Source organism: Bombina bombina, chromosome 7, assembly GCF_027579735.1.
Source record: "Bombina bombina isolate aBomBom1 chromosome 7, aBomBom1.pri, whole genome shotgun sequence".
NCBI lineage: Eukaryota > Metazoa > Chordata > Amphibia > Anura > Bombinatoridae > Bombina > Bombina bombina.
In genome coordinates, this window is record NC_069505.1 from 402,212,042 (window position 1) to 402,236,547 (window position 24,506).

General features: G+C 39.1%; 1 protein-coding gene across 1 annotated transcript in view; it reads left to right on the top strand.

The window, feature by feature from the left end:
• Positions 1–13,390: 13,390 nt before the first annotated feature.
• Positions 13,391–24,506, top strand: part of LOC128666521 (interferon-related developmental regulator 2) — a gene marked incomplete in the record, with an annotated part of 214,898 nt that continues 203,782 nt past the window's right edge. Inside the window, 1 exon segment of the mRNA XM_053721174.1 lies at positions 13,391–13,501. Coding sequence (XP_053577149.1) covers positions 13,447–13,501 — 55 coding nt within the window.

Sequence of the window (24,506 nt, forward strand, 5' to 3'; positions counted from 1 at the left end):
ATAGCTCAACACAACAAATGCTTCAAGTGGTTTCCCCAAATTCAACTGAAAATGCAACTTTTAATGACTTATGCAGTCTCAAAATTATTCAACCCCTTCATGGCAAGCATCTTTAGTACTTAGTAGAGCACCCTTTTGCTGTTATGACCTGTTGCAAATGGGATGCATAGCCAGACACCAGCTTCTGGTAGCATTCCTGAGGAATCTTTGTCCATTCCTCATGAGCAATGGCCTCCAGTTCAGTTATATTCTTGGGTATGAGTGATGCAACCACCTTCTTCAAATTCCACCAGATTTTCTATGGGTTCAAGTCAGGTGACTGTGATGGCCACTGTAGAATCTTCCAGGACTTCTTCTGCAACCAAGCCTTGGTGGAATTTAAGGTATGCTTGGGATCATTGTCCTGTTGAAAGATCCAATGACGCCCAAGCTTCAACTTCCTCACAGACGGCATAACGTTTTCTCCTAGGATTTCCTGATACTTCAATGAATCCATCTTGCCTTCCACACACAGCAGGTTTCCAGTGCCAGAGAATGCAAAGCAGCCCCAAAGCATCACCAAGCCACCACCATGCTTAACTGTAGGCATAGTGTTCTTTTCATCGTATGCTTTATTCTTCTTCCTCCAGACATACCACTGATCTATCAGGCCACAAAAGTTCCAGTTTTGTTTCATTGCTCCACAGAACAGAGTCCCAAAAATTCTGTGGCTTATTTATATGATTTTGAGCATATTGGAGCCGACTTTTTTTGTGCTTTTGGGTCGGAAGCGGTGTACATTTTGGAGTTCTGGCATGGAAACCTTATGCGTTTAGTATGTGCCTTACTGTGCAAACTGAAACCTCAGTGCCTGTTGCCACCAAGTCTTGCTGCAGGTCTTTGCAGTCACTCAAGGGTTTTTCTCAACCTCTGGTTGCAACCGTTGATAGTTCTTTTTTTCTGCCCCGTCCAGGTAGTGTAACCACTGTTCCTTTAACTTTGAACTTGTGAACTATGTTTTTAGGAACTTTCAGTGCCTTCCCTATATTTTTGTATCCTGTTACTTGTTTGAAAAGGGGGATGATCTCTTCTCTTAACTTTTTGGACCATTCTTTTGACTTAGCCATATTTCTAACATGCAGGTCAAACATTACACTTAACAAATCCCTAGCCACTTCAGGTATTTCATGTATTCTAGCTCAAACACACCTAGTGCAACTAATGAAGCCCTTGATTAGTTGCATCAGGTGTGCTTGAGACAACATCTGTTTTGCATAGTTGTGCTTTTGTGAGGGATTCTATTCAGGGGGTTGAATAATTTTAACACTGCAGAATTCATTAAAAGTTGTATTTTCAGTTTAATTTGGGGGAACCATTTGAAGCATTTATCATGTTGAGCTATTTAAATTGCTTTTGTTTGATTCGTTCATTGCAAACAGCTGAAAGTCTGCAAATTGTGACAATAAACCTGATTTGCAATGGGGGTTGAATAATTTTGAATACAATATATAATAATTTTGAATACAATATATATGTGTATATGTGTATATATACATATATAAATACACATGTGTACACATATAAAATATTTAGACACACATATATATGACATAGCAGCATTCTTAGCATTGATGTGTATCATCTTTACAACTACATTACAGATAAAGCGGCTTGTGGTCTTGAGTTTCAAATGATCCTGATTTCTTCCAAGGATACTTTTCCAGATATTAGCTCCGACAAGATATTACACCAGACCAAAGTAGCTACACTGACACCTGGGCAAAACAGGAAACATGCTAGCTAAAAAAACATTTATGAAAATCTTCAAGTTTTCTGCTCACAAGGTCTTTGAAATAGGTATTGTTGTCTAAAAGAATGGTGGCAAGTGTAGAAATGACCCAACCACCTTAGGGACTTTTTCCCAAACTTCCAACTTGGAAGGCAGTAGTGGGAACATGGACTTGAACTTTGCAGATGAAACAAAGAGCACACCTGGTTTGTTCCATTCCTTAATCACCAATTTGCAGACTGAATCTTAGGACCTGGCTTAAAGGGACAGTCTACACCCAATTAAATAATGAGCCGTTACTTTGATCACCCTTAAAACATACCATTGAACCCCTTTACATACTTGGCAGATGGACCGGTACACAAGTAATGTTACGATGAGTAACTTTATTTGTCTTCTAGATATGGCCGCCAAACTCCTCCCTCTCCTCCTTCATCCCCTTCTCTATTCCTTTTCCAGGCTCGTGCATGTAAGAAACCGTGACGTCGCTGTTCTGCTTATGCGCATGCGCATAGTGTTCCGACCGCTGACAAGTAGCGGTCGGAACACTATGTATTGTATAGATTCATATAATCAAAGTAACACTCAATTACACAAAGGTTCCGGATATTTGGTTCCTATTTAATTGCGCATGCGATTTAATTGCGCATGCGCGAATCGGCGTGAACGCTTCTTCAAAGTTTAACAAGTGAGCAGATTCTGATTGGACAATTTAATATAACAAGATGTAAAGATGTAACAGTGGGGGGAGTTTGGCGGCCATATGTACATGAACTAAACCAATGTTCTTTTTAGGATTATTCGTGTACCGGTCGAGCTACAGGACATGCAATGCAGTGCAGGTGGATCTTCTTTGCTTAATCTAAGGTATGGGTTTATGTTTATTCGGGTGTAGACTGTCCCTTTAAAGAATGATCCACCTACAAAGCCTTTCACACTTTCTGAAGTAAGGCATGGATATGCTCTAGCCTGAATGACACATTGTCCCCCCACAACCTAGGAAAAATCTTGGTAAGGGACTTTATGCTACATGCATTTGTATGTGTTTAACTGGACGAGGCATAAAAGCTCTGATATGTAGGGGTGTTTTGCTTCCTCCGAGTGGACTGGAGCATAATCTCACATGTGATAATGTTGTGGGCTCTCACCATCTTATGAAAATAAAAATATCTACTATATATCAACAGCTGTGAAATCTGAACAGATATCATTGTCAATGTATAACTATCACTAACTGACATTAAAAATATTTTTATAAAAAAAAGACACAACAACATGAATTGTTACAGAAATTGACTCCATTAATCAATTTCCTTTTTTTTATGACTGATAGCAGTTATTGGCCGGTAATGATGCTGTTGCGAGGATATGGAGATTGACTATAATTTGAGTTGTCAACCTTGTGAGGCCCATTTATTTGAGGGCCCGTGTTTCTGGCGAGTCTTCAGACCGCTAAGAAAGACCGCTGCTCCATAACCCTGTCCACCTGCTCTGATGAGGCAGACAGGAATCGCCACAAGTCAACCCGATCGAGTATGATCGGGTTGATTGACACCTCCCTACTGGTGGCCCATTGGCCGCGAGTCTGTAGGGGGCGGCGTTGCACCAGCAGCTCTTGTGAGCTGCTGGTGAAATGCTGAATACGGAGAGCGTATTGCTCTCCACATTCAGCGATGTCTGTCGGACCTGATCCGCAGTGTTGGATCAGGTCCGACGGACATTTGGCAAATCGGCCTCTGTATGTGTTTGACTTTGATAATATATATATATATATATATATATATATATATCTCAAAAGAAAAGGAAAGAAGTTCTAGCGCAAAGCTTGGTAAGGAGGTAGAGAGAAGATAAAATACAACCAACACAAAAATGTATACAATATACAAATCACTTCTATAAGTGAAAAAAAATAATCAATAAATCCACATAACAAGAGGGGGTGAAAGGAACGAGTCCCAGAAAACTGAATGTCACCGGATAACACACAAAATCAATACAGTTCATGCAGGTGTTGTTCCTGATATTCAATATAGCACAATTCACGATAATAAAGTAGACACACACACTTTTCCAGGGATCCTCCCCTTATAGTCAGTTCTACTTAAGAGAAGTGCCCTCAATCTAATGAGGTAAGTAGGAGCCCATCAACTAAGAAGTGTATCGGCGTCCAAGATCGCATCTATAGGAACACCACCGTGCAGCAGGAAATCCTAACTCCAGACGGAAAATCTTCAATCTGGCTATAGATCCTGTTCTTCACATAGTATCCAATAACAGTTTTATCAGCTTTTCTCAGTTCAGCTGCAATGTGTGTCTCTCTCCTAGTTAGAAACACTCTGGAGGAGAGAATTTTCAAACTGAAATTACTAAAGTATTTTGCAAACTTGTTTTACTATACATAAAGATATTAAACTCACAGCATAAGTGCATATGGTGCCGAAAAACAGTAATAGCTTTTACTAGAAGCAGTTTTGCTAATGGAAGTATATAGCAAAAATGCTTGTATTTAAAATTGAAATGCACCCACACACATTTCAATTTTGTACTTTCTATCTCTTTAATTCTGCTACAAACTCACACAAGAATTCAGTGTCTCCATATCAAATGCACAACATATCTATATAGCGCCACCAAGTGGCTCATCTAAAATTTTGTTTTTGTAATTTTAAGTATACAATTTTCTTCTCACATAGGGCCCAATGATCTAAAGGTCTCTGGGCTGGTGAGATCCTCTAAGAATGCTCGCCAGTACTTCTATTTCCTTGGTGGAAGTCTCTAAACACACTTTTTACCCTGAAAACAGGGTGTCTCGCTAAGGGGCATAAACTGCATTTTCATGTGGGAAGGAGATGCATACACTACAAAAGTGCACAATGAAAATCATACAAAACTAATAACTGAACCATTTACACAAAAATAAGCAAGAAAAAAAATTGTATTGTTAAGGTGCATCAAAAATCGTAAGAAAATTGTTCACCATAAATGGTATTTTATCAAAAACCTAAGATTTGTATGCAAATTACACAGGAATAAATCATATTAAAATGCAAATTTCCCAATCATTGTTTCCACTCCAGTATCCTAGGATGCGCAAATTTTGGATTACTCACTGAAATTATTTACACACAACTACTGCAGTTATGAGACAAATCTTTGTAAAGCTTTGCCATTGTTTTTTTGGTAATTAGAAGGCTGCTAACTGCAGCTGCACACCACACTTCTGAATGCCCCGGCAGTGAAGGTGTTAATCAGTTAGGGTTATAATTGCTTTAATTTCGGGATTACCCTCTTAAATCCCTGATCCCTCCCAAACAGCCCTCTGTGCTTCTCCTCCCCAATGAACACCAACAGTTATGCTAAACTTTACATATGTTAAAACCGGTCCAGAAGCGATATTTTACAGGGACTTTCATTAATCACTTCTAATAAAGATGAGCTGTAAATGGCTATGCCATTCTATTATCTCTTATTCTGGACACCCACTTCAAAAGTCATATTTTTTGTGAGCTAACGGTTTGAACTGTTCTACAATCAGCGCTCTAGCTACAAAAAAAGAGCTTACGGCTATATCGCTAATTAAAGAACTGATGAAACCGTTCGCTCACAAATAATGAGTTTTGAAGTGGGCGGCCGGAAGGCGGGTTATTAGAATGGCACGGCTTGATTAAAAAATAAGTCACAGTGCATCTTTAATAGAAGTGATCATTTAAAGTCCCTGTAAAATATTGCTTAGATTCCGGACCTGGTTTTAAAACATGTAAAGCTTACCATCACTTTTAAGTACTGGCAGACAGTCTGCAGTCTAGGGCTATTTTATGTTTTTTTTAGTGTAGGGATCCCTTTTCACCCTCCCACTCCCTGACCCCCCCCCCAACAGCTTTCTACCCCCCCCCCCCCCCACTGTTCCATGCTATCTTTGTTACTAGCAGCCAGTCTGCCGCTCATCCATTTGCAAAACTGTGTGTGTGTATAAGTGTTTCTATGTGTGTTTGCGAGTTTGTTTGTGTGTTTCTGCATGTGTTTGAGAGTGTCTGTGTGTTTACAACATTTTCAAGTTTGACCACACTCAAGAATAGAATGCATTGTGCACACATTTTAGTCACTTGGCCAGAAATTGCACGGGTCAAACGTTCTACACACACTGCTCAAAAATCTTAGAGGAAACATTGCTGGCAAGTATGTTTTCATAGTTCATGAGAGACAGATCACGTGTTATGTAAGTTTCCGCGCAACTGCTGAAACCCACATCGCCCATAAGTTCACCTTGCACATAGAGGCCTATCTATCAAGCTCCGAACAGAGCTTGAGGGCCCGTGTTTCTGGCCAGTCTTCAGACTCGCCAGAAACAGCAGTGGCCATAACCCTGTCCGCCTGCTCTGATGAGGCGGACAGGAATCGCCACAATTCAACCCAATCAAGTATGATCGGGTTGATTGACACCTCCCTGCTGGAGGCCAATTGGCCGCGAGTCTGCAGGGGGCGGCGTTGCACCAGCAGCTCTTGTGAGCTGCTGGTGCAATGCTGAATATGTAGAGCGTATTGCTCTCTGCATTCAGCGAGGTCTTGCGGACCTGATCCGCACTGTCGGATCAGGTCCGCAAGACCTTTAATAAATTGGCCTCATAGGGGGAATCACATAACACACGCTGCCATATAATATACTGGCGTAAGTAGGCGAAACTGGTGAGGTTCACAAATGTGTACAACTACACATTTCTGGCGTCGCCAGTACTTTACGCCAGTATATTGCACACATGATTGGAGATTAAAGAGTAGGAGTATTTGTGTTGACTTCACACGTAAATATGAAAAACCATGCCTTTCCAAACAATCCCTCTCACGTCTCAGAAACAGCAAGGAAAACATGGTGGGTAATCAGGGTGTGCATTGTCTGTCAGGTGTTTTAGGGCTGCAGATGTGAGGTTGTTCTGTTTGTGATTGGTTTGACACACTTACAGAGGGCGGATACTGGTTTGATTTATTAAGTGGACATGCAAGAGTTAAATGTTTGATATGTGCGGCTGAAATGTATGTGAGTGCGCATGTTGTAGGTGTTTGTTCAGCCTTCCACAGACTTATGTTGCTTTTTTACTGTGTGCAAGGGTTGCTGCTCCTGCCTATGTGTGGCGAGCTGAAACTTGAGTAAAATATATGCATTCTGCATGCATAAGTTCATGCGCCGCCTTTGTGATACCGACCTGTCGACGCCAGTTCTATGGAAGTAAAAAATGTGCACACTGTGTAAAATCTACGCGCGTAACTTGTGCGTGATCGAGGTCCAAGAGTGCACAAAGGGACATAAAAGTGAACAGCATCCTGGGGCTGTATCATTTTAATTACATTTGAAATATAAATGAAGTTTTTAAATGGCTGCTTTCATTGCAAGATTGGACCCTTGTGTGAACTGAGTTTGCACAGCCACCAACTAATGCGACTAAGATAAATAGGCCCCCTTTAAAAAAACATTACATATTACAGAGCTATAAGTAATGTCCTAGCCAGGTTTATCAAACGCAAGGAGAATTCTCCTTGTAATTCTCCTCAGCTCTCCTTTAGAGAAGCGCATCTGTTCTCTCAAATTTATCAAAACATTATTGTAGTTTTTTTTTTGCTTCTCCATAGGAAATCTTATAAGATGTAATGATAAATGTCCCCAGTGGGATTAATATCTGCTCCTTATTTATCATTGAAAATAAGCAACTATTCTCCCATGTAAGTCATATATAAACCAATAGAAATATTTATACAGCCCCACTAGTCGCTTGTTAGCTCCCCTCTTCAACAAACTGTCATAGAAGAAAATAGATCTAAGTTTTCATTTTTGTGTGTGCTTATAGCTCTTCTTTTATATATTATTGTTGTGCTCCAATATACATTATTATTGTGCTTTGTTATATATTATTTTTGCGACCTTATAGTACTTTTTTTTTAGGAACATTGCTTCTACAACTGGTAGAGAATACATTTCTAATGCTGTTCTCCACAGTAGCTTTGGAGAACTATAATGTAGGGTATTGCAGTAGAACTTTCAGTCCTCTATAGGAGAAAAGATTGATAAATTTGTAATTAAATTAATGAGAATTAATGAGGAGTATTATAGGAAATACAACTATTTTAAAGGATGTAATTTAACCCAAGGAGAATGGGAACAGAGTAGGAGAAATTTATAGTCAAATTATTTCTCATGCACAGTTTAGGAGAAAATATAGAATAGCAATGATAAATCTCGCCCTATGGGCTTGAATTATCAAGCTAGGATGGACAGGGGTACACAATCTGCAGCCGGAATTTGACATTGCACACAAGCGCTATTTTGCGCTTGCGTGCAACACCGCCCCCTGCCGCACACAGCCAATCACGAGCGGACAGAAGCTGTCAGTCTCCCCAGTCGGATGAGACTGGGGAGATTGAAATTCTCCACCTAAGAGGTGGAGAAGAGGTTAGGAAGCAGCGGTCTGATGACCGCTGCTTCATAAATACAGACTGCAGGTTCCCTTGTGAGAAGCTGCAGTCATAGAGAGGCGAAGGGCTTGATAAATCGAGTTCTAAGTATTTTTATGCCCCTTTAAATGTACACATTATGGAAGCCTAGAGAGGCTATGGATTTTTTTTCTTAACTTGTTATGTTGAGAAAACAAGTTGTTTTGTCAACATAACAAGTTGTTTTAAGAAGGTTTGTATACCCAGATTGTTAAAATTTGCCGGACTAGATTTCAGTCAGGAAGTGTTAAGAGGAAGCAGAGATTTTACAGGGTAAAGCAGCTGCCCAGGCTGTCACAGGAGCCTGCAACCTGCTACCTAATCTTCCTAGCAGTGTAGTTTGTTCACCAGCAGCCAGTATAAGTACTTTTATTCCCATTCAGGATCTGCTACCAGTTAGATCATCATGAGGAATATATTTCCTTTCCTTGATTTCTCTTAATCCTCTCACTTCACTAAAGTGGCTGCCTCACTGCCCTCTAAACACAGGGCTCCTCCCTCTCTGTCTCTCCCTATTGTATTTCCCTATCTTTGAGAATCTGTAGTTCATTGGCCGTGTTCGGCAAGCGCCTTCAGCGAGCCCAGCGCTCGCTTGGAGCGTTTGTGGAATGCTTCCAAGCGAGCCGCTGGTTGTTCGCTGAACGCTGGGGTGACGTCAGTCCCAGCGTTTCCAGCATGACGTGGCTCAGGAGCGTTTTCCTGACGCCCCCTAAACAGTGACGTCTTCCCAGTGTCATGTCATCCCTCAGGGGATTTACTGGTGCTGGGTCTCGGCATTTGCCGAACGCGGCCATATGTCTCTTCCTGGCTTTGTTTCCTTTTTTCTCATGAGTGTCTCTCCTAGGGTGACCACGTGTCCTGTATTGCCCGGGACAGTCCCACATTTTAAAGGTCTGTCCCTGGTCCCGGGTACCTTCATTCATTGTCCCGGACTCCCGTAATGGATTGAAACTGACAGCAGCACTGACAGCAGTGATGTCACAGCCGCATGGATTGACTCACTGAGACTCTAGGGCGGCTTGTGGCCGGCTTCCCGCAGTGCAGATCTCGAGAGTGGTGAGACTCCTAGAGTGTAGACGACATCATCCCAGGGGGCAGGGGGCCAGACTCCAGATCAGAGGCGAGCCGCTTCTGGAATCCGGATATACATTGATGAGTAGAGCTGTGGAGTGCTGCTGTGCCTTCCCTCGACAATTGGACTAGAGCCGAGCCGACGAGAAGAGCGTGCAGTCAGAGACACATCTATCATAGGGTGACCATGTGTCCCGTATTGCCCGGGACAGTCCCGCATTTCAATGGTTTGTCCCTGGTCCTGGGGACCTTCATTCATTGTCCCGGACTGGAGTGAAACTGATAAACTGACAGCACACTGACAGCAGTGACGTCACAGCCGCGCGGATTGACTCACTCTCACTAAGACTCTAGTAGGGCTAGGTGCCGGCTTCCCACAGTGCAGATCATAAGAGTGTTAAGACCCCTCCTAGATGACATCCCCACTATCCCAGGGGGGCAGACTCCAGACCAGAGGCCCCGCCCGCCAGTGACCAGTAAATTGAGGGAGCTGCTTCCGGATTGGAATCCGGATACTAATTTCATTGTGGTTGCCGCCACAGCTCTAGTCTAGCTAGCCTTTACTAGCCTCTACTACTGTCTATATAATGCGATGCAACAAGCGTGGACCCGGAGTCGGACCGTAGACGTCGGTGGAGTTGAGAGAGAGACCGGTGGAGTCAGTGCTGTGGCTGCCCTAGACCTTTGGACTGCAGCAGCGGGAGCTGAGCCGACAAGGAGAGCGTGCCGTGCAGAGACTTCTATTGCCATTCTCCACAATCGCCAAGTTGCAGTGCGGTGTGTAACAGTATGTTATGTTCTAGTCTAAGTTACTATTAATAATATATGGAGAAAAAAAAACTTAGTAGGAGAATAAAACTCTGCGGTCACATTAGAGAATGTGACCGCAGAGTTTTATTCCCCTACTAAGTTTTCTTTTCTCCATATATTAGTCTATACTATCAGACTACAATGGGATGAATAGGCAATTTTTTAAATTTATTCTATCTTAATTTATTCTATGGGAAGTGTTGCTTTTCAAAAAATCATAGAAGATTGGCCAAAGAAAAGCTTACCTCCCATGCGCTCCTGCTAAACTGCATAACCTCATACTTCCTTGTTTAGCAAAAGCACAGGAGAACGTCAGGCACTATACTACAATAATTAAAACACAATTAATTGTAATCTATCAATATGTGTACAATAACATATTGATAGATTACAATTAATTGTGTTTTAATTAAAAGGACATGAAAGCAGTGCATTTCAAATTTAACCCCTTAATGACAAGTGACGTACCAGGTACGTCCTGCAAAAACTTGCAGTTAGTGACAATGGACGTACCTGGTACGTCACTTGTCTAAGAGAGTGCTGGAAGCGATCGCAATCGCTTCCAGCAGCTCTCAGGGTATTGCAGTGATGCCTCGATATTGAGGCATCCTGCAATACCCTTTAGAAAGCATCCGATGCAGAGAGAGCCACTCTGTGGCCCTCTCTGCACCGGTAGCGATGCGGCCGGTTCGTTGGTGGGTGGGAGCGCAACAGGGAGGCGGGTGGGCGGCCCATCGCTACCCGGCATCCGGCTCCTGTAAGTGCAATGTGCACGCCGGGTGCCGGGAGCGTGCGGGGGCGCGCATGCGCGTGCGCGATTACCTACCCACACTGACACCAATGAGTGGGAAGAGGGGGGAAAAAGTAAATATATGAGGATCTGGGAGGGGGAGGGGGTTGGGGTATTGTGGGGGGCTGCTACACTACAGAAAAAATTAAAATGGTAATAAAAAATAATAAAAAAAACACTTTTTTGGGGGGCAAATTGGGTACTGGCAGACAGCTGCCAGTACCCAAGATGGCGGCAATTAGGTAGGGGAGAGGGTTAGATTGCTGGGGGGGGGGGGGGATCATGGAGGTTGGGGCTAAGGCAGGAGTCCATCACAGCTAAAACATTTTATTTTTTTTTATTAAAAAAAAGAAAAACTCCTTTTATTTAGTACTGGCAGACTTTCTGCCAGTACTTAAGATGGCGGGGACAATTGTGGGGTGGGGGAGGGAAGAGAACTGTGTGGGAGGGATCAGGGGGTGGGATGTGTCAGGTGGGAGGCTGATCTCTACCCTAAAGCTAAAATTAACCCTGCAAGCTCCCTACAAGCTACCTAATTTAACCCCTTAACTGCTGGGCATAATTTACGTGTGGTGCGCAGCAGCATTTAGCGGCCTTCTACTTACCAAAAAGCAACCCCAAAGCCATATAAGTCTGCTATTTCTGAACAAAGGGGATCCCAAAGAAGCATTTACAACCATTTGTGCCTTAATTGCAGAAGCTGTTTGTAAATAATTTCAGTGGGAAACCTAAAGTTTGTGACAAAATTTGTGAAAAAGTGAACTTTTTTTTTTATTTGATGACATTTGGCGGTGAAATGGTGGCATGAAATATACCAAAATGGGCCTAGATCAATACTTTGGGTTGTCTTCTAAAAAAAAATATATACATGTCAAGGGATATTCAGGTATTCCTGACAGATATCAGGGTTCCAATGTAACTAGCGCTAATTTTGAAAAAAAGTTGTTTGGAAATAGCAAAGTGCTACTTGTATTTATTGCTCTATAACTTGCAAAAAAAGTAAAGAACATGTAAACATTGGGTATTTCTAAACTCAGGACAAAATTTAGAAACTATTTAGCATGGGTGTTTTTTGGTGATTGTAGATGTGTAACAGATTTTGGGGGTCAAAGTTAGAAAAAGTGTGTTTTTTTCCATTTTTTCCTCATATTTTATATTTTTTTTATAGGAAATTATAAGATATGATGAAAATAATGGTATTTTTAGAAAGTCCATTTAGTGGAGAGAAAAACGGTATATAATATGTGTGGGTACAGTAAATGAGTAAGAGGAAAATTACAGCTAAACACAAACACTGCAGAAATGTAAAAATAGCCATTGTCATTAAGGGTAAGAAAATTGAAAAATGGTCCGGTCATTAAGGGGTTAAATACAAAAATGTTTGGATAATACATGTTTGCACATGTATTTATTTGTAAAGATATCCCAACTTTTGTAATAACTTTTTTTTTTTATTCATGCACTGCTGTTACAGCATTATGCATGCCTCATGCACTGTTTCAAGTGCCTGATGTGGGATTATTGCATACATTGAAAAGACAATGCATATTAATACATGTAGTGGGTATTAACAAATCCAGTGATATTTTCAAAAACAAGCACGTCCCGAGGGGGCGTCCCTGAATGGCAGTTTGGATATGTGGTCCCCTAATCTATCATCCATTCGGAATCGCCAAGTATGTATGTTATGCAGTGTAAGTTAGTATATAGATAACCGGGGGGGGGGGGGGGGGGGCGGGCGCTTGCGCGTCCCTGAATGGCAGTTTGGATATGTGGTCACCCTAGTCTCTCCCTGTCTAGTTACATCTGTGTCTGTTTCACTTGAACACTTCCTCTTTCTATTTCCTTTCCACTGTGTTTCAGCATCTCCTGACACTCTCAGTTTTTCTTTCTTTTATTTTCTCTATCCTTCCATGTGTGGTTCTGTTCCCCTGTGTTTTTTGGCATCTCTGGTCTCCCACTATCTCTTTATACACTTTTTCAGAGTGCTTGTGCAGCAGTGATTTGAGGGGATAGTTGACAGCTTAATTTTTTTTACCGTACAGTATATATAAATTACTGTGAGCGACAAGAGATAAATAAAAGAAACACAAGAAATGACTTAACCTGAATGGCAGAGCGGACATGTGGTCACCCTATAACCTACCCTGCTGAACCCCCAGTGGCGGGAAATGCCACGAGCTAGCTCTGTCATTCAAACATGAAAATACAAACAAAAACGCACGAGACCAAATTGCAACTATATACTCACTGCATTTTGGGTAAAGAAGTCTCTAGTTCACCCTTTGTAAGCCACCCATTACTCACAAGCATTTAGCATTGTACTACATTCCCCACCATACCTTGCGAATGGTTGGTTGCCAGGCGCAAAGTAAAACGCAGTGCCTTTTGGGTTTTGTAGTTCTCTTCCTGTTCGTGATCTTTACGTGGAGCAACTTTGTCGGACTTCATGCCCCAGAAGTCTGTGCGGTTGCTGAGCCTTAGAGTGCCTGAGCTCAGAGATACACGCTGACAGCTGCTAAGCACCATGCCGAGGGCCCGGAGAGGCAACAAGTCCGCTAAAAAGAACAGTGGGAGCCGCGGTGAGCTAAGGGGAAAGCGGATGGGGCCATTTAACAGCCCTGGGAATATATTGAGACAAGTGGCTGGGGATTTGTGAATGTGTTGGGTTATACTGAGACGCCGGTAGTGGTACATCATGTAGGAGGCGACGGGTGGTTACAGAATAAAGTGAAGTATTTGAGAATAAATGAGGACAACATGAAGTGTCACCGTGTATAGTGCGGCTATAGTGGTCTATTGGGTACATAGGGACAGTAGTGCCACCAGGGTTACCATATGCCAGGGCCTGACCGCCTCACAGGTTTCTTAAATATATTTGTAAGAATATTTATATGTAAACTATTTCCCTGGCAAGTGTGTATCTGACTTTATAATACTATTAATGGATCATAGGTTCCATATACACTTTATAAGGGAACTTAGAGTGGTTGGCTGAACAAGCTGGAAGTGGAGTAACTGAGGTGCATGAAAAAGGGCAAAAGTACTGACTGCTGCTTACTGGATCATTGTGGTATGTTTGCAGTAACATATGCTTTAGGAATTGGCACATGTAACCTGAAGTTTCGTACAAACCATGGAATGGTTGTTTGTGTGTATATATATGTGTGTGTGTGTGTGTGTATATATATATATATATATATATATATATATATATATATATATATATATATATATATATATATACACACAATGACATTTATGAACCAGGGAATTATTGTATACATAGATCTATATATGTACAATTATGACATTTAGGAACCAGGGAATTATTGTATACCAGCATCTATATATGTACAATAATGACATTTAGGAACCAGGGAATTATTGTATACATGCATCTATATATGTACAATAATGACATTTAGGAACCAGGGAATTGTTGTATACATGCATCTATATATGTACAATAATGACATTTAGGAACCAGGGAATTATTGTATACATAGATCTATATATGTACAATAATGACATTTAGGAACCAGGGAATTATTGTATACATAGATCTATATATGTACAATAATGACATTTAGGAACCAGGGAATTATTGTATACATAGATCTATATATGTACAATAATGACATTTAGGAACCAGGGAATTATTGTATACATAGATCTATATATGTACAATAATGACATTTAGGAACCAGGGAATTATTGTATACATAGATCTATATATGTACAATAATGACATGTAGGAACCAGGGAATTATTGTATACATGCATCTATATATGTACAATAATGACATTTAGGAACCAGGGAATTATTGTATACATGCATCTATATATGTACAATAATGACATTTAGGAACCAGGGAATTATTGTATACATGCATCTATATATGTACAATAATGACATTTAGGAACCAGGGAATTATTGTATACATAGATTTATATATCTATATATGTACAATAATGACATTTAGGAACCAGGGAACATTTAGGAACCAGGGAATTATTGTATACATGGATATATATGTAGAATAATGGCATTTAGGAACCAGGGAATTATTGTATACATAGATCTATATATCTATATATGTACAATAATGACATTTAGGAACCATGGAATTATTGTATACATGCATCTATATATGTACAATAATGACATTATTGTTTACATAGATCTATATATGTACATTAATGACATTTAGGAACCAGGGAATTATTGTATACATAGATCTATATATGTAAAAAAATGACATTTAGGAACCAGGGAATTATTGTATACATGGATATATATGTAGAATAATGGCATTTAGGAACCAGGGAATTATTGTATACATATATCTATATATGTACAATAATGACATTTAGGAACCAGGGAATTATTGTAAACATAGATATGTGTAAAATAACGGCCTTTAGGGACCAGGGAATAATTGTTTATGTAGAATAATAACTATTAAGATCCATGGAATGGTTTGTATACGTAGAAAATGTTGCCAGCTGGGCAGTGTTGTGAAGTAGCCAGGTGGGGCAGTGTAATACATTGCAAAATTGTAGCATTTTTTGTTATGTGTAAATAATACTTAAGCATCGTTGTAATATACTTACAATATACTTTCATTAGCAAAAATACTTCTAGTAAAAATTATTACTATTTTTCAGTGGCATACACACATATCCTGTGACGGCCTGTGGACCAGTATCCTAACACCGCACCTTCTCACAGAGAGTCAGCAGTCGCTTGTAAGACACAAATTATGTTTTTAGAAGCTATAGACGCCACCACCAGTTCTCTCAGCAGTCATGATGTTTCAATACTGGTGCACAGTCTTCGCAGGATATGTGCATATGCCACAGAAAAACAGTAACAAGTATTACTAGAATATTATTTGTTAATGAAAGTATATTACAAAAATGTTAATTTCAAATTAAAATACACCCATGCACATTTCATGTTTGACCTTTCTATCCCTTTAATAGAAATAATAATTGCAATATGTATTATTCCTAATTTTAAAAGGATTTTGCTTTTTATTTTTAAACTTAATTTGTGCAGTGTCCAGTACTTGTCACAGCTTCTGGGGCCTCAGCAGGCAAGCATTTATAGCGTGATGTCATAACACTTCTAGAGTAACATGAGCTGGTTTAGTACTAAGTGAATGCTAGATACACTGGGAGGCTTTGCACATGCTCAGAACAGGCAAAATGCCACCTAAGTTGTCAACGGGTCTACCTCCTTATTTAGCTGCAGGCAGTGGCTTCATTGAGAATTTCTAAATGCTAATTTTGCAAGAAAACTAGTAAATTTACTGCGTTGTTTTTTTTTTTTTTTCACACAATCTGTTTCTTTTATGTTAACTTTGATTTAACATATTTGTTTTTAGTAAAAGAGCACTGTTTCATATCCCTTTAAGCTATCCAAAGCAAAAAAAATAATTGCATAATTTAACAAACTGATTTATGATAATTTTTTCAGCAAATGTTGAAAACGTGTAATGTTAGCTAACTTTAGCTAAATATCGGCGTAACATTTTAGCTGGTTGATCTGTAAAATCAGCTGGGTGGTGTGCCCAATAAATAGCTCCTGGGAAGAACACTGGAGGAAAACCTTCTGTCTTTAGATCTGAGACAACTTTAGTTTAAAATGTAAACAATTAGTGTAGCATTCTAGAGGTGTCATTCCCTTTAACCTTTTTGGCTGCCAGTGAGACTGCAACGCATTGCAGCTAAAACTGCAACAACTAATCAATATAATCGATAATGAAAAAAATCGTTAATAAATTATGAAAATAGTTGTCAAATAATCTAATCTGATTAGTTTGTCTGTGCACAGCACCAGCTGCTTCACTCTGCTCAACTCCTGCACATGGTATTGTGTTATATGGTTATGTCCTTGGCCTAAAGGACGTCTACAGACATTTACTTTTCACTATTTCAGAACAGTATACATTTCTTTCTCAGCTTACAACCTTTCCTGGCTTATGTGGGTTAGATCACCTGTGCAACCCAGAAATAATAGGAGTCATCATTTAGATTGTTTTTTTTATTAAATCACAGAGCTGTAAACTCACACGGTCTGGCTGTGTGACACATGATTTGCTGTGTTTTCTCATGGTCACCCTGTGCTCTACATAAATCACACGGTGTGCTGGGGACCAATGAGAACAGCTAGGAGGCAAACTGAGGAGGACATCAATAGCCAAGTTAGAAATTAAAGGGACAATAAAGTAAAAAAAAAACTTTCATGATTTAAATAGGGCAAGTAATTTTAAACAACTTTCCAATTTACTTTTATTACCAATTTTGATTTGTTCTATTGGTATATTTAGTTGAAAGCTAAATCTAGGAGGTTCATATGCTAATTTCTTAGACCTTGAAGACTGCCTCTAATCTGAAACCATTTTGACAGTTTTTCACCACTAGAGGGCGTTAGTTCACGTGTTTCATATAGATAACATTGAGCTTAGGCACGCAAAGCTCCTAGGAGTCAGCACAGATTGGCTAAAAATGCAAGTTTGTCAAAATAACTGAAATAAGGGGGCAGTTTGCAGAGGCATAGATACAAGGTAATCACAGAGGTAAAAGGTATATTATTATAACTGTGTTGGTTATGCAAAATTGGGGAATGGGTAATAAAGGGATTGTTTACCTTTTTAAACAACAACAATTCTGGTGTTTACTGTCCCTTTAAGTTCAGGCTTACTTTGTTGTGGGTGTAAAAAAGGAAAAAGGTTAACCTTAGCACAAACCTGTTGCCTGACAGCTTTTCTGGAAAAAAATAACAGCTAACCCCTATAGCTGAAACTGAAATAAAAATAGGTATAAAGTGGTTCAGAAAAGCGCTATAGCTTAAGACAGCGGAAGGTTGCAGGCTTTCTTCAGCTTAATCTTGCAGTGCCATGGACTATAGCTTGTTCCAGGATTTGTGTTTCCATTGAAGAGTCACATGCTCCAATCGGCCAATCAGCGTCATGCAATCTCGGCTTGTGCTTTTTAACTTCAAAGGAGTTTTGAATGGCAAAAGGTCCTTTGCGCAAAGTGTTACAAGGTATATTTGTCTTGTCCATAAACGCGTTTCGCCTTATACATTTCCCCCCCCAGATTATTACTTTGTTGAGGGGCCCCTTGCCAAGGAGGAACACACTTTGGATAGGTGGAGATCTAACAAAGAGAAATATCCCACTTTGGCAAGACCCTGCTTATGCACCTCAGGCATCTCAACACCATCTGAGCCTCTTCTCTGCTGCAGGCGACATAGTTTGCAAATAGAGAGCCAGCCTCAACCAGAAGCGTGTGGTCATGTTGACGTTTTTCCATTTCAATGCAAAGTTTCTGGAAGAGTGAAAACCGGAATGTTTTATAAACCGTGATAGTTCTGCCTCTTACTAGTTCTGCCTCTTTTTTTTCAAACAGTTTGTGGTTTTATTTTTCTTAAATATCAAAAAATGTTTTGCTGCTTAAAAATTGGCCAAACAGTTGTGTTAATGTAAAGTTTTAGTCTAAAGTTTTTATCTGTAACACTCACTTTGTGGATTTTATTTTAAAAACAAACAAACAAAAAAAAATTAACCCCTTAGTGACCACAGCACTTTTCCATTTTCTGATTGTTTGGGGTCAAGGCTATTTTTACATTTGAGGTGTTTGTGTTTAGCTGTAATTTTCCTCTTACTCATTTACTGTACCCACACACATATACTGTTTTTCTTGCCACTAAATGGACTGTCTAAAGATACCATTATTTTCATCATATCTTATAATTTACTATAAGAAAAATGATAAAATATGATGAAAAAATGGGGGGGGGGAAACACACTTTTTCTAACTTTGACCCCCAAAATCTGTTACACATCTACAACCACCAAAAGACACCAATACTAAATAGTTTCTAAATTTTGTCCTGAGTTTTAGTCTGTAGTGATGGATCCCCCTCTACCTATTTGCTGCCATCTTGGGTACTGTCAGCTGTCTGCCAGTACCCATTTTGCCATTAAAAATGTTTTGTTTTAAAAAAAAATAAAAATTATTAGAAGTATTTTCTGTAGTGTAGCTGCCCCCCCCCCTCCCAGATCCCTTGCCCAACATTTATTCTCCCTCTCCCTTCTTCCCATACATTTACAAAAGATTTATATAAATGTGGTGCGTGCACGCCCCCCACGTCCACCCGGCTGCACTCCTGCCGCATCGCGCACACAATCCGGATCAGGAACCAACAATGGGCTGCCACCCTGCTGCAGTTCCCACCCACCAACGATCGGCTCCATTGATGGCCGATGCCGAGAGGGCTACAGAGTGGCCCTCTCTGCATCGGTGGGTAAAAAAGGCATCACTGCAATACCCTGGAAGCGATCTCCATCGCTTCCAGAGCTTGAAACCCCAGAGGACGTGTCAGGCACGTTCTTGGTCCAAAACTATTTTTTTTTTATTATTTTTTTTTTTTGTAGGACGTCCTTGGTCGTTAAGGGGTTAATTGATTATGAAAATACTTGTTAGAATAGTTAGTTGCAGCCAATGGGGAGATGCCAGGTTCTTATGACTGAATATCAGTCACGGAATATCTCTGCACAATACATTTTGGAGCTGCAGAATGACTGACACAATATATCCGCCGTAGTTCTGTATTTTTAGTGAATATATAACTATTCATCTTATCAAACACTGGATTATATACACACAGAGAGAAGCACAGGAACAAACAACCGGCTCAATACCATTGTTAGTCTGTTCTATGGCGATTTACCACCTGGGTGCAGCATCTTTTAGCCCAGCAATGCTTTTCACAGAGTAGAACTTTCCTGTAGTATATCAGTCTGATCCCGCCTATAACAGTCAGTCCAGCGCCAAAATACCAGGCAATTCCTCTCTGAACAAGGAACATAGCAACCCCAAACGATCGTTTCTGCCTCTATTGGTCCTCGTCAGTGAGGTGTAGCCATATTCCTCTAAGCACACTGAGCAAAGAGTCCACGTCTGGTTGCCGCTTTTTCCCTTAGGGAGACTAAATACACACAGAGAGAAGCACACTCACAGGAACGAACAACCAGACGTCTGGAATTGCTAGGTTCAAAGATTTAATTCTACAAGTTTTTATACCATTTTTACCATTTAAAGAACACTGTATTCTATTTAAATGAACATAACACCATTTTTTCTACTTTTATGATTTAGATGGAAAATAAAATTTGAAGCCACTTTTCAATTTACTTCTATTAAGTTTTCTTGTTATCCTTTGTTGAAAAGCAGGATGATAAGTTCAGGAGTGTGCACGTGTCTAGTACTATGGCAGCAGTTTTGCAACAATGTTATACATTAGCGAGAGCACTAGAGGGCAGCTCTATTTCCTGTCATGACAATAAAAGTACATTTTGGGTTTCATGGCCCTTTAATTGAATGACGTTTCACACAGTGACTTGCCTTATGTACTTCCTAGAGTGTAAAGTTCAGAGACGTCATTGATCACACAGTAAGGTTAGACGAGGTCACACGGCTGTTGGCACAGACCGTGCACTGCAGATCATTTGTGTAATTATACTTGCACAGATTATCATTGTTTATATTGTAAAATATTTGTGTACAGTGGGTTTAAACCAGAGAATTTTAATTTCACTTCAGAAATGTCTCTGAATTACTTTAACATTTTAGTGTAAACATTTTATTTTTGACAAATTCCCTTCTTTTATTATGTGTTTAAAAGGACATTATAACACAGGATATTAAAAATAAACATACTTTTCATTATTTATTTTTAACCTTTTTTTACCCTCATTTTAAAACGTATTTGTGGGCTTTCCAGTTCTCACTAGAATCAGAAGTTCATACTCCAGTCTTTACTGACATAACCTTGCTACACAGCTATTATTTGCTCTCTGTAGTAACTCATTTTTATCTGTCCTTTAAAGGGATGTAAAACTGTGCTCCTTTTTTTGTTTTTTGCAATGAGATTTTTCTTTAGAGAAAAGGAATTCAGTCAGGCAGTTACACTAAAGCTCCAGCTCAATTGCAATTTGTTGATAAACTGTTGAATAAAGCGATATAAGTTCTATAACATAGAGACAAAAAGAAAATACATTTCTACCAGGAATTTCGGAGGAAAATTTGCCCAAAGTACCGGAGAGATTTTAGCATTTTTGCTATCACTCCGTTTAAATAGAAATTGGGCTTTGGATTTCCCTATGAAAACTATATGTATGTATAATATTTATTTTTTTAAATAAATTTTTTGGCAAACTATAGGGTTTTTCGCTGAAATTATTTACAAACGGCTTGTGCACTTATGACACAAATGGTTGTAAAAGCTTCTCTCGGATCCATTTTGTTCAGAAATAGCAGATATGCATGGCTTTGCCATTGCTTTTTGTCAATTACAAGGTTGCTTATTGCAGCTGCACTCCTTACTTTTAAATTCCTGGCAGTGAAAGGGCTTGCATTTCAGCCAATCAGTACTGACTCAAAAATAACACCACAGAGTAAGCACAAAGTTTTATATATATATATATCTATATCTATATCTATATCTATCTATCCACACAAAATGCCAAAAAGGTAAGAGGTGACCTTCAAGGGTTTAGAAATTAGCATATCAGACTACCTAGGTTTAGCTTTCAACAAAATACCAAGAGAACAAAGCAAATTTGATGATATGTAAATTGGAACGTTGTTTAAAATTGCATGTCCTATCTGAATCATGAAGTTTTTAATTTTGGCTAGACTTTCGCTTACGTTTTTAAAATGTCTCTTGAATAAATTTTTACTTTGGTTTAACATCACAAAATTATATGGAAAAAATGTAGTTATAAGAGAATGTTCTACATTCAGGAGTCATGGTTTTGCAGACTGGCAAAGGCTAGGGGGGGTGGGGTTAAAAATATTCCTGAGAGCCAGTCTCCAATCAATGTGCTGACTGTACTGTGTTTAGGAAAACTTGCATGGTACAGCCAGAGCACAGCGCTTTTTAAATATAATAGCCTGATGCAGAACAGCGCTGCAAAGCGAAAGCACTAACAGTTCCTGCATGTGTACTGTTCTTTCTGCGGATATGCTGCATTTTCTGCAATGACATCTCTGCTCACAGCATTTTCTGACTTGGGGTCCTTTTTAATAGAAAAAAATATATGGTAAATCTAAGTATAAACATAAAAAGAAACACATTTTGTTAAGCAACAAAGCTACTTTATTTTCTTTTTATTTGCAAAATGAGCACTTAGGCATTCTCAGTGAAGCCACTGCATATACAGCTAGATAACAGAGCAGACATTACAGAACCTATTCTCGCATGCTTTTTGCAGCAAAAGTCCTCTTCTGAGCATGGGCAATAAACAGACTGCAGCTACATTAGGTGTCTCCTAGCAACACTTCAAAGGATAAACTGATACTCTGCCTTCCTGTAGAGACACCAGTGATAATTAGTTATATGAAACAGAAAAATATTATTTTGGGATTCAGACAGAGCATACAATCTTACAATGTACTTTTATTATTAAATTTGCTTCGTTCACATGATATTCTTTTTTGAAGAGCTACCTAGGTAGGTGTCTGGAGCACTATATGGCAGGAGTGATCTTGCAATCAAAATCTTTTTAAAATGATGAATAATACATATTACAATGACTTCTATTAACCCACCGCCTAGTTCTTTTGTATTACAACAGTGATACAAACTGTTTTATATCCCTTTTTATTGGGCTCAGTAGTAGAGTTAAGGAAAATCTAAGTTTCAACTTGATGGTCTCCATTATTTTCTAGAGCATAAACATTAAAGGGGACAGTCTAGGCCAAAATAAACTTTCATGATTCAGGTAGAGCATACAATTTTCCAATTTACATTTATCACCAATTTTGCTTTGTGCTCTTGGTATTCTTAGTTGAAAGCTTAAACTAGGAGCTTCATATACTAATTTCTTAGACCTTGAAGGCCACCTCTTTTCAGAATGCATTTTAACAGTTTTTCACCACTAGAGGGTGTTAGTTCACGTATTTCATATTGATAACACTGTGCACATGAAGTTATTTGGGAGCAGACACTAATTGGCTAAACTGCACGTCTGTCAAAAGAACTGAAAAAAGGGGCAGTTTGCAGAGGCTTAGATACAAGATAATCAGGTTAAAAGTATATTAATATAACTGTTGGTTATGCAAAACTGGGGAATGGGTAATAAAGGGATTATCTATCTTTTAAAACAATAAAAATGCTGGTGTAGACTGTCCCTTTAATTCATATTTTTCAATAAAATCTGCATGTTATTGTCAGTCTCGTCTTCGCTTTGGATAATTATGTTTAGCATTTATTATTTAGTGTGTGTCCCTTTTAGCTTCTTTTAAAGGCTAATCATACTTGTACAAAACCCTTTAATCAAACTGCTTGGGACCGGAAAAGGTTTGGAATATTTGCATCTTTAAAATGGGACAGTTTGGAGAGGGGAAAAAATATCTTATGTCATTTAGGTAATATTTATGCCATAATACAGCTTTATAAAATAACAGAGATATACTTATAAAGGTTGAATCTGGTACATATTATCACAATTTATTAAAAATATAAAAAAACAATAAACAAAATCAAAAGCTATAAGGACTGTATATCAATAACAGGACAAAGCCTTACACATTTATTTATACTGTACATATAATCAGCAATAGCAAGCAATACACTAATTGTGCAAACAGATAATAATGCACATCAATTTAAATAACTCCCATCAATCTAGGGGCAAGGTGTAAACAACAAGCTTGGCACTATATCGTGAAAAGCGTAGTTCCAAATCACCAGATTTAATATAAACAATCCAAATGATGACTATTATATCTGGATTGCGCATAAGCCAGGGGTAGTTGTAAACTTATACTGTCCTGAAAAAGTGAAAAGTAGACGTCTGTAGACGTCCTTTAGGCTAAGGGCATAACCATAAAACACAATACCATGTGCAGGAGCTCATTGGAGTAAAGCAGCTGGTGTTGTGCACAGACCAACTAATTGCAAACCAACTAATCGATTATGAGATTCGTTGACAACTATTATCATAATCGATTATTATCGATTAGTTGTTGCAGCTCTACATTTGCTTTATGATAAATCTTGCCCATAGTACCATCAGAAAGCTAATACAGTACTGCAATGAGAAGGTAACAGTTATAAAATGCAAATAATGGTCTTTATTTCTTTAAAACACAAAAACCAAACCAAAGATCCAAGCACAGAAGAGTGTGACTTACTGGCAGAGGAAAATTCTATTTCTTAAAGGGACACTCAAGTCAAAATTAAACTTCATGATTCAGACAGAGCAGCCATTTTAAACAACTTTCCAGTTTACTTCCATTAACAAAATGTGCACAGCCTTTTTATATTTACACTTTTTGAGTCACCAGCTCCTACTGAGCATGTGCAAGAATTCACAGCATATACGTATCTGCATTTGTGATTGGCTGATGGCTGTCACATGATACAGGGGGAGTGGAAATAGACATAAATTTGCAATTTATTTAAAAAAAATCTTCTCATTTGAAGTTCAGACTAAGTGCTATTGCATTGTCTTCTTATCATGCATTTGTTGATAATGCAAATCTACTGTATTGACTGGTCCTTTA